The following is an 11711-nucleotide window of genomic DNA, read 5'->3' as shown; positions in this document are numbered from 1 at the left end:
ACTAGATCTTTCCTTTATTTTTGCAGTTCTTTCATAAAACATGTTTGCAGTCAAACAAAACATCACCATATGAGCTTGAAAAAGGGAGCCAGCGGTGGTAGTCTTGCCTAAGGACGACACGAACACCATTTCTCCCAGTGAATAGTTCTGCAGGCATACTTTGCATGTGGTTGTGAGAGCTACATGCTAATAAGAAGTGGTGCACAGGATAAAGTGTCCCAGATGAGTCTGCCTAGAGTGGATGTTACATCCATAGCTTAGGCTGTGACTGTGAGTAAGCAAGCACAGCTTGTAGGCAAGGATTGGTCACAGTGCAACATGGCAAGGCTCTTCTTGAGTAACATACAGTCCATTATGCAGTCCCTTAACACCACAAGCACTGTGAATGGTGGAAGAGGCGTCTATTATGCCAAATATTCTGGAAGGTTGCCACCCTAATGGCTCTGAAAGAGCACAGCTAGCCTGCTGCAGGTATTGCTGGTACAGCTTTCTGATTAGCAAGCATTATCCTGCCATCAGCGTTGATATACATTCTATTGAAACACCTTTGGATGCAGCAAACAGGACTGTTCTTCTTTTTTTTAGATCATGGTGACTTTCCCGGTGACTTTCGTATTGCTGCATACCCCTCCTGAATTCGTGAACATTGCTAAATATATGCTGTTTAGCTTCAACAAGGAGACTTCAAAAACATGGTCAGTTAATGAGACTGATTACTTTGCTTGCTCACCAAAATTTTAGAATAGCTGCAATGTGGACACAAACCATATGACCATCTTTACATTGTTCAAATTGTTCACATGTTTCAACAATATTAGATGGAGATGAAGTCATTCTCCACAGGAAATTGTAGATTTAAAATTATTTTTCATTTAAGGTTCTTGGCCAATGAGAATGCAGGTTTGTTTTCCTCTCGTCAAGAACGAGAATAGAAGTGAATGCACCTTGAAACAGCAAACGTTGGGGTGTGCCTGTGAACATTAAGCAATGATTACACTGTTTCTCCAAATACGTCCAAAGTGCTAAGACTGTCTGAAAATCTAAGGGCATGTGTTCTAACCCTAATCCATAAAATCAAGACGGACTGAAACAGGAGGATGAAGGGTCATTAGCTCTGTAAAATCTCACAGGATGTGAAAAGCCTGGAAAGCTATTAAGAGTGTGTCTATGTACAATATGTACATAATGGCCGCACTTTGTATTTTGTAGACCGGGTGGCAAAATTCCAGCAGCTTGCTTGGAATCGGAGGCGGGACAGCAACCCATTCACTGGCTTAGTTGAACTATAGAATACTGTACTTAAAAAAGAGAAGGTCTGAGCAAAGCCACTTATCACTGCCTCACAATGTCAGCAACAGATTGAACATTCAGTATCCATCCAACAAATCACGCCAAAAATCAGCAAAACTGGTCAGTGCCCCCTATTAAGTGAAGTGGCACACAGTTAACTTGTGTAAATGAATTACAGAAAAAAAAAATCATCCAAAGATGTGCATAAGTGGGCATCACCCACACTGCACTTACCACAACAGTAATAGCTGTGCTATTCACTCACTCACTTACAAAGGGTTTAAAAAATAAGACAGTCCTTAATAAGAAAAACAGAAATATAGAAATGAAAGACTTGTGTTTGAACCCTCATCAAGAACTTATAAGCACCGAGACAAGAGAACGGCCTCATCTGGTATGCAGCAACACGCTGGAGCATATTCAATGCACCCACATCAGCACTTGGTGTGGACCTCCAAGCAGCTGCATACAAATGCTCTCAGCTGCTGTCTCAGTAGCTGAAACTAGTGTCAAGGAACTTTACTGAGAGGAGTGCGGCACCGAAGTTTAGAGTTCTCGCAAAACCTCGTCGCTCCAGGTCTTGCCAGTCATGAAGCTTGGCTATCCCTCTCGTGTAGCAACAGACTGTTCCGTTAAACCAATCACTGGTTGGCATATTTACAAAGCTGTGTTCTAGTACCTTGCAAGCGTCATTAAAACACTGAAACGCTCTTTCATTCTCCGTTACACCATGCTTATTTAGTCTTGCATGAACAAGACAGAGTGATTCATATTTTTATTCTGACAGCCATTAAACTAGATTTAATGCTCACTGGTGGTTTATTCTCACCCACATTTTGCAGCAAAAACTAATGAAGTAGTTCAGTAAAGCACTCGGCATATTTGTTTGCCTGGTTTGTCAAGCCACGGTGGAACTACAGTGAACACTAAAAGAGTATTGTGCTAAAAAAAAGACTACGAACACAGAAAAGGGAAACAGACAACGGACAGGCACTTCTCTTTTCTGTGTTTGTCTTTTTTTGTGTTATACCCTTTAAGTGCTTGCTCATGGATAGCGAACTGGCTCAGCAGTCTGTGCTGCTGGACTAGAGTGGACACGTCACAAGCCCACGAATACCAATAATGCATCAAATATTAGCCAATAAAAGTACAGCGGACGAGTCAGGTGCAAGGTTTGCACAGTGCTCTTATACTATGTGCTTAAATGTTGCTGCCAAACTTTCGTTAGTCAAAGATTCCTAACAAACCACTATTGCTATTCAGACCCACGAGCCCAAGAATATAATGAGAAGCGGGGGGGCATCCAGCAGCACCCCTTATTCCTTTCAGATGTCAACGATAAAGGTAAAGCTAACCAGTACACACAAACATCACTCATTTAACCGTGTGCGGTGAAATCGCCCAGTCTAGTCGTTTCAAACGAAATAGCTGGGCTGACAGTGCCACGACCTGTCTACAATGGCCGGTCAGAACTAACCCTGAAATTCAGGCCGTTTAATTGCACGTATCACGTCTTCCCTCTCGTCCAGCCACGGCTAGGCAAAAAGATTAGCCACAATCGTGTGCCACAGACTTTCTGCCCGAGAGCCACAAAACATCCCGGCAAGCCAACTAGACAATGGCACGGGCTAAATGTTCTTTTAAGGTTATTCAGATAACACCACTGTAGCTTTTGTTATGCACTTCTATCCAGATGTGCAACAGAAGTGGCGACCTAAAGAACGCAGTTCCAAAAGACACGACAGGAAGGCAATGAAAGAGTGTAATAACATTTCAGAGAGCATAATAAACATTTTGGAGAAGGAATTCGGTTCTGCGGCGTAGTCGGAGAGCACCTAGCAACGAGTACTGAAAAGACAGCTGTTCTGTAGGCAGTTTTCACGGCAACCAAGCACATTTATAGCCCACGGCAACAGATGCCAACTCCAAAAATGTACAGGACAATTCACGAACACTCCAGATAACTTTCAATATGCTGCATGCTAGTGCTATTTCACGGTTAAGATGTGTCCCAGACTGCAGTTGCATTCCAGATACAGCACATCCACTAGCCATAGTCTCTTGCTTTGTTTTGACAACAGCTTTCAAGCAACTGAAAGTCAGTGCTCTTACCATACACATGTACATCCACCACACCACTCAGCTTAGCAGAGCTCCACATTAGCCGAGAGAGAAGTTCCATGACTGGCAACACTGGAGCCATACCTACGTGGGTATCATCATCACAACAGGCTATTATACTGAACAAGAGAAAGAGCCGGCCCTTTGGCAACCCTGGTTGTTGGTTGGTGACATTCAGCATCGGCTGCACGCGCGCGGGGAAAAAACCGCGTCAGCAGTTTGTGAAGAGTGTTTGGGAAGCCCTCGGGGATCTGGCATCAGGGAGACATGCCATTCATTTTGCCGAAGATGCTGCTGATGTAGAACGCAACATCCACTGTGTCCCTCTCGGCACGCCTGATGAAATCGTGATCCTGAAACGGGGTTTCACAGCGTTGTTGAGGCAGTGGAGATCCTGCACCACAGATACTTTTCATAACTGCAAAATTATCTTTCCTGCACGACATTTTGCCAAGGTAAGAGGCAAATTTAATACAGTAAAACCTGGTTGCAAGAGACACTCAAGGGACCCAGGAAACATGTCTCTGTAACCAAGGTGTCTTGCAACCAAAAATTCTAAGAACAGCGAAGAGTCGGACCAGATCACCTTGTTATAAATCAGCATCAAAGTCCCGACGTGGCAAGGATTCACGGCAAGGTAACCACAACACGTGCACGCGTGTAATTAAGGGATGAAATGTGTTGTCTCCCGAGACAGCCAGTAGCCCCTTCCCAATCTTAGGATGCTTTTCTGCATGACAGCTGCCTACCGAGGCGAAAGTCACTAAGCATTCGACACACGACTGACGGAGGCCAGACCACCTCGAAGTCTTTTCTCTTTTCCTTTTTCTCGTCCTAAGCAAGTATGTGATTGCTGGAGCGCGCTGTTTGGCTAGTTTGGCGGTTTTGTAGGCAGACAATAAGCTTTATTTGCGACTGTTAGTTACACAAAACACGAATGTTCAGTTAGAGAGAGAGAGATGAAAACATTTATTGCAAAAAAAAAAAGAGAGAGAGTTTGGGGGCTAAAGCATGACCCCGTTACATGGCCGGCGTCCCTAGTCCGGGACACCGCATGACGAGGCCGCGTCCACCTCACCAGAGTTCGCTGAGACTACAGTGAGGAACAGTTGAGGAGGGCAGTCTCCCTTGCCTCTCAAGAAGGGGTAGCAGAGGGGGGCAGACTGCCCACCCGAGTTTGGATTGAAATGTTTTATCATTGCAGGACAGAGTAGGGTGCCTGTCTGCAGGCGCCTTACTCAGCCGCTTTGCAGAGCCGGGAAAAGGCAGCAAGCGTCGCGATAATAGGAAAGAATTTCTCTGAACCGCAGCAGCGGTTTATTGGCCTCCGAGTCATGAGAGTTGGGGTGAGGAGCCCGGTGGGTAAGCGCTTGGGTGGCCGAGTCAGCGGCCTCGTTACCTCGTAAGCCCTTTAAAATACATTGAAAACATAGCAGGCCAACCAATACTTTAAGATTTTTTGAATTACTGAGTCTACTGTACACAGGACGCTACTCGAATAAAGTGCTTAAAAGGAACGTATGTCATCAAGAGCATAATTAATTAAACACGCTTTGCTATACCTTCCTTGTTATCGTTTCTGTTTTGCAGCATGTGTATGTGGTGCTCAAATGCTGTACACATAAACTTTTGCAATCATGGTTAGATGACTTTGGCTGTGACTTTGTTTTAGCATTCCACGAATACACAACCAACCAACCATGAGCATGGTGTTTCAGCAATTCACCTAATTGACATTCGACTGTACATAAGAACGGAGCAATTGTTCGCCTAAACTACTGCACCAAATTTTTCATTATGTTTCTGCATTAAAAGAAAAGGTTAAAAAGAGGGACTACAGAGAAAGTCAATTTTGCAAAGCTTCAAGCCTTTAGACAGAATTCTACTTCATAATTTTTTACGAGGAGACACTGCTCTTTAAAATTTTTAAATTCTTGATCAATCTTGATGAAACTTGCCGAGTGCGTATATTTGTGTGCTTATTTCAACTCTGCAATTATTTTTCTAGCACATTATGTAGTTTTTAGAATATCAAACATTTTATGTGCTTTCGGGAGTAAGGTTTTCTTATGAACTGAGAAAGTTACAAAGTAAATTAGCACATCAGAATAATCTGGAATGAGAACTGTGTGCAAGAAAATAAGAATGGATGTTGTAAATGCATTTGAACAAACGTTGTGATAACTCTAACATTAACGAGTGAGTGATATCGAGCTGGGACTTCACTCATGAAGGTTGAACATATTACTTTTGTTTGAATGGGTTTAGGACGTCCATTCTTATCTTCTGGCATATAGTAGTTCTCATTCCAGATTATTCCAGATTCATTCCGACATGCTAATTTACTTTGTAACTTTCTCAGTTCATAAGAAAATCTTACTCCCAAAAAGCCCATAAAATGCTTGATATTCTAAAAACTACACATTGCACTAGAAAAGTAATTGTGTATGAAAATTATTACACAAATAAACGTGCCAGCAAGTTTAATCAAAATTAATCAAGAATTTTAAAAAAGCTTTAATGTGCAGTGTTCCCTGTACTGAAATTGGCCCAGCATATTTATCAGGAAACGCCTTTCACATTTTGAAAGTATAGGCTGCATCGTAGTTGGCCCCTAGGCACCTGATCAGTAAGCCTCCCTTGGAACCTCGTGGGTTAAGCGAAGGTGTCGGTGGGAGCGAACACTCACCAGAAGCTGCTTGTACTTGGGACGTGTGTGAGCAGTCTTGGTGAGACTGAAATGAGAACAAAGGAAATCACACTCTTGACAACCAAGCAAGCAACAATCGTCTCAGATTTGCAGACATTGTTTTTAGGAGCTGGCTCGCTAAGTTCTTAAGCTGGGACGAAGTACGCGTAACCTTAGTTCCAGAGGCGACCGCTACAGCTGCAGCTTGTGCAAAAGAGAAGCCTTCTTCCTCTTGTTCTTCGAGCGCCTTGATGATGATATTAACGCAGGCAAAATTACATATAGCATAGCCAACTGTAGCATGCGGCGCTCGCTCCACGCCGGCGCGTGCTCTAGTTTGACAGGACACCGCTAGAGGGCCACAACTGCGCGCTTCCCTCTCTTTCGACAGTTGTCAGTCAGTGCGCTTCGATACTAATAACATGAACGAAGACAAGGCGGCAGAGCGGAGGGCTCGCAAGGCGGAATTAATAATGTTATTGCAACAGATGCATCCCATGAATGATAAAAAGAGCAGGTGTGGGTATCTTCTCCCTATCATTATCCTGGTCATATTTTTTACGCCTTCCAGATTATACTCCTATATTTGAAACGGAGTTAACGGCAGTTATTTTAGCCCTTCAAAAACTTCCAGCAAATCATTCGACAGCTGTTATAGTGACTGATTCATTATCTGTGTGTTCATCCCTCACTTCAACTTCGGAGTCAGTTATTCTAAACACATTCAGATCATTAATCCCCATAAACATTCGCCTAGTGAGGTTGATATGGGTTTCAGGTCATCGTGGTATATTTGTAAACGAGATGGCTGACTCACTCGCGAGAGTATCCCTTGAAGGCCCAGTTTTGTCAGTTATGCCTTTTACAGCTTATATTACAGCGGCGAGGTTCAGAAAATTTTCTCTTTTTGAAGATTCAGAAAAGAATAAAATACCGAACTCAGAATATTCGCACTTGCATTTTGCATGGGATAATAAATGGTGTCCCACGCGTAAATTGGAAGTATCCATCACTAAATTAAGATGTCGTATTCCACCGCTTAATTTCTACTTAAACAGGTCTGGTCTGGTCCCATCCCCTTTGTGTCCCAACTGTAACGAACCCGAAAATATCGACCATTATTTACTAAGATGCCACCGTTTTAAATATCAAAGGAAAAAATGTTTTGAAATTTTATTCAATAAATTAGGAATACCACTAAGTACTCTAAATATCCTCTCCTTTGGGGCTGCTTCATTGGAATTCAGTAAAAGGAACGTCTGCGGGGCCCTCTGCGAATTCCTGGTTGACACAATGAGATAACCTTGCTAATCCATTGTTTATCAATTTCTTGTTTCTCATCCCCCCCTCCCCCGAGAAAAAAATCTCATTTATTTCTTTATTTCCTTTTCTCGTATCACGAGAATCGCCTTATTCTACTTGAAAAAAGCCACTTTTCCCTATCCCTATCCCTGTTTTTTTTAAATTATTTTTTGTTTAACCCAAAGTTCCAAGTGACTGTAACCGCCGGCTTCTTGGCCAATTCCCCGTTGTGGGTGTGAGCCAAATGCAAGGAGCAAGCAAGCAAGCAGCAGTGCGGGCTCGCCGCGAACACCCTGCGGCGAAATCTCGCGAGGCCGCAGAGAGACGTCGGCGTCGTGCGGACGCCAAGACACAAGCCCGCAAAGCCGAAGCAGCGCGGAAGCGGCGGCAAGAGAACCTCGAAGAGGTACGGGCGCGGGACGCTGCGGCCAAGCGCCGAAAGCGGTCGCTACCCGAAGTCGGTGGCGCCAACGGGCGCTTCAAGCGCGATTTCCTCGACCACACGTTCGGCCACAGCTGCAAGGTCTGCGACCGCTTGTTGTTCGACAACAACAGGACCACAATTGCTACCGTAACAACGTGTCACGTCTTTATACGACAGTAGCGGAATTGTGCGCAGCATTTGCTGTTTACACGATTATCTCCGAGCCAGCTCCTCAATCATCATTCACTTCGTGGATGTGGCGTGATTTTTTCTGAAATCATTTGCACACAACAAACCAGTTCATCATCGGTCCAATCAAAGCAGAGTGGCACTCAAGCGGAGGCATTAATGCTGACCCTGAGCTAGTTTCTTTTTAAATGAAATAATTTCTTACTACATTACCGTGACTTTCACTCGATTAATAAGACGTTGCAGCACTCAAGTTCCACAAACTCCTACGAGGGTATGTGAGAGGAAAAGGCCCCTTTACCAGGTGTTGACGAAGTCGACGAACTCGGCGGTGAAGCAGTTTCCGTTCTCGTTAGGGCTAAGCTGCGGCGGGTCCCCCTGCACAACTTGGGTCAGCTGCTCGAAGACGCTGTTCCACTTTGGGTACGGGAACCGCCCCGTGGCCACCTCAATCTGCAAGCAGGTTGCAAATGGGACAGGCATGACAGTGCTTATAGCCCCGAGAAACAACAGCCTGGCAAAAAATATCGGGCAACAAAGTGCAAATAGCTGTTGCTCACAAGGTTTTACTGGCCTCCGCTTTAAATTGAGTGATGCTAGGTGGTGACAGCACACAGGCATTTGAATAAATCTCGTTGGCACATTTGCCCTCATTATATGGCCACTTTTGTTTCGGTAGCTCCGCGGCTCATAGCTGTCGGGCGTAACACACCGGGCACGTTCTTCTGCCAAAGTTTCCGTCTGCTACAGATCGCCTACAATAAAATGACACACCCAGCACTCACTTGAAGCTGATATCTGTTGATGTTTTCCATTTTGATGTGACACTGGGTTCTCCCAATTTTCATTTATTCCTGGTTAATATACCGATATTCTCTACGTAATGGGCATTGATGTGATTGTATTCGGCGTACGCAAGACAGTAACCTGAATCTCGCACTATGTGCTCGACTCTTGCATTTAGTATGTGCTATTGCTGCATGTTAGTTGCCAATGCTGTTTTTTTTGTATAATGTTGTAAGATGACAGTGTTTCATTTCCTTTTATCCTGCACATAATCTGTTTGCTGCTGCATAATCTATGAACACAGCAGGAACTGCTGTAAGGCCCTTGGTGCCTTTTGCTCTCGCCACAATTTCTGTAATGTTACAGAAGAAATAAAGATCTTTCTTCTTTGCAATCAACAGTGTGCCCCTTCAAGAAAAGAGGAAATTCCTCACTTCGCTACTTAAAACGCCACTGGCGCAAGCAGCCACAACCACCCAGACAGCAGCCCAACGACGGAGCGAAGGACAATAAACCCGTCATGCACCAGTCTAGATGGTGGTGTGCGCACTTGTAAACATGTGCCTGTGACAACGACAGTAGTCACAGAACGGGCGAAACGTTACAGGGAGCCACTGCAGCCAATCCATACAGGCACTTGTGGTTTAATATCACATTAAAAAATGTTTGAGGCTACAGTTGCCACTATCATGTGGTCGAGTTACTTATGCATGCAGGTGAATGCAACAACACTACCATTTCAAATTTGAAATTTTGGTGTCGGTGATCCTTTAAGAAACAACTACAATGAAAAGACATGAGTGCCTTGTCTGTGCAGCTTCCCCACTCCAAGTATGAAATTGGGTACAGGCCGCTTTGCTGGGAGCCAGCTATAAAGGTTGCGGCTTGCCACCAAGTTGATGTGGCAGCAACACTGTTCAGCAACAAGTCAACAGAGGAGCATGGCTTTTCTGGTGCAGTTGAATACCACCACCACGGCCCATGTGAGCGAGTAGTAGCTACTGAGATCAGCTTGGTCACAATGCTGTTCTTTCAATTTTAATCTTTCTTTTTTTTTTGTCCATCACAAGTGCGAAAGGAAGAAGGCCAAACACACTCCTGAACTGATGTAAATGAATCACATAGCATAACACTAGGAATAATCGTAATACTGTATCTGAACTCTGTCATAATAAATGACACACGAAATGGAGACTCACCAAGGTTATTCCTAGGCTCCATACATCAGACCGGACGTCGTATCCAATGGCACTGGAAGGATCTATGCGCTCAGGCTGCAAATGGGAGTTAATTGTACCAGAAATTAATTTATAGCATTCTTGTTTTTGAGATATGTGCACTCACACTAACACCGACTAGGAAAGAAAAAGTAACACAAAGTGCAAAATGGCTGGTTATCAGACGAAACAACATATTTACTGAGCACAACGATGCTCCGCAACTTTTGGACAATCAAATCAGCAGATCCTCTTAGACAGCATCCTCCCATTTTTGTTTGTTGTATTTTTATTAGTTCCGTCTGCATATATATAGATCACACGCGTATGTAGCGCGTCTCCTCATGGTTCTTTAGTGCCCGTGTATGCATGCCTTACTTTCTTTCACAATCAACTAGCCCAAGTTTCTGTCATTCTAATATATTTGCTCTAACAGCTCTGTCAGTCCTCATTCTTGTGCTTGTAGTAAAAGCTGAATATAGCAATAGAATTATCATGCCATTCAAACACTGTTATAAGTGAAAGTGACTATAGCACAATGAACCAACTGCTGCTATTCAATGCACGGTTAAAGAGAAGTGCTCATATCACACTTTCAAAGCTCATCGCGTCAAGCACGCAGTGACACAGGGGCTGAAAATAGTCCTGTGCTTAAATATTGCTGCAAAATTTCTAAACATCAAAATATGGACAATTTATGGAAATATGATATGAAAGGCCATGATAGTGCATCCTCCAAACATGATTAAACTTCAAGCTCATTCAATATGAAACTTGCCATCAGTTCACTGAAGCAACAAAGACAGGAATTATTAGAGCATGGAGCCATTCTTGGCAAAGAGGGGCCCCAACAACCTTCAAAACTTCAATCACAACCCCAACCACCCCTGCCCCGACTCACCCCTCTTTTATTAAAGAGGTACCGACACAAAATTTTGCGGCTGAGATAGCCTGCAGGACTGATTCTCGTGAACATTTGTACTATATCATCTACCAAATCTGAACAGTGAATGTGGCTTCGAAGGTAATTTATGTGAATTTTGAAGTTCGCGCGTGCCCAATCCAGTGCTATACATCGCACCTCGCGACAGTGACATAATACAAAGCGACCTGAAGGGGACCCCAAACCATGCCCCAAACTTCCACGACATCACCACTGCGGCCGAGCTCCAAGATGCCCAGCTAAATCGTGACATCATAGTCGCCATTACGCTTTTGCCGCGCTTGCACCAGCAGGCTACCAGTATTCGACGGCTGCTCACAAGTCCGTGCCCACGGCGAACGCGTGGGAGCCGAAAGTCTTTGCCATCACGTGACGATGATAACGATGATGGCAACGAAATCGCGCTGCACATGCCACATGCAAAAGACCATGCAGGTGGTAGCGTGGAAGTGCGTCACAGTTCTGTGTGCCGTTTCACACGTTAGATGGCATTAGTTGCACATGGCAGCTTGTCGTTCTAAGAGCTCTACCATACTGAAACTGAATGACTTATAAGCCGCCCACAACATATTGCAGCAAAAAGAAAAAAAAAAAGCCACACTAAAATTTTATGTCAGTACCCCTTAAGGTACAAAACATTTGCCGTTTGCAGTTCTATTTTTCTTTATCCTTTTAAAGAAATTTTTCGTGGATGGGCAATGCCCAGTCCCTCAGCAATGCTGCTGCAGATATCATCCAAGTCCCCGTGGA

At 44.1% G+C, this 11711-nt stretch overlaps 1 protein-coding gene across 1 annotated transcript in view; it reads right to left on the bottom strand.

The window, feature by feature from the left end:
* Window positions 1-11711, bottom strand: part of LOC119400451 (dual specificity mitogen-activated protein kinase kinase 4) — a 29730-nt gene continuing 18019 nt past the window's right edge. Inside the window, exons 9-12 of the mRNA XM_037667493.2 lie at window positions 10001-10075; window positions 8317-8468; window positions 6101-6146; window positions 1-3764 (exon numbers count right to left, since the gene is read on the bottom strand). Of these exons, the coding sequence (XP_037523421.1) occupies window positions 3669-3764; window positions 6101-6146; window positions 8317-8468; window positions 10001-10075 (369 nt within the window). The 3' untranslated portion in view covers window positions 1-3668. The remainder of the gene's footprint in view (window positions 3765-6100; window positions 6147-8316; window positions 8469-10000; window positions 10076-11711) is intronic.

The sequence above is a fragment of the Rhipicephalus sanguineus genome, chromosome 7 (genome assembly GCF_013339695.2).
Source record: "Rhipicephalus sanguineus isolate Rsan-2018 chromosome 7, BIME_Rsan_1.4, whole genome shotgun sequence".
Lineage (NCBI taxonomy): Eukaryota > Metazoa > Arthropoda > Arachnida > Ixodida > Ixodidae > Rhipicephalus > Rhipicephalus sanguineus.
The sequence above is the reverse complement of the archived record's forward strand: the minus strand, read 5'-3'. Positions and strand labels throughout refer to the sequence as shown.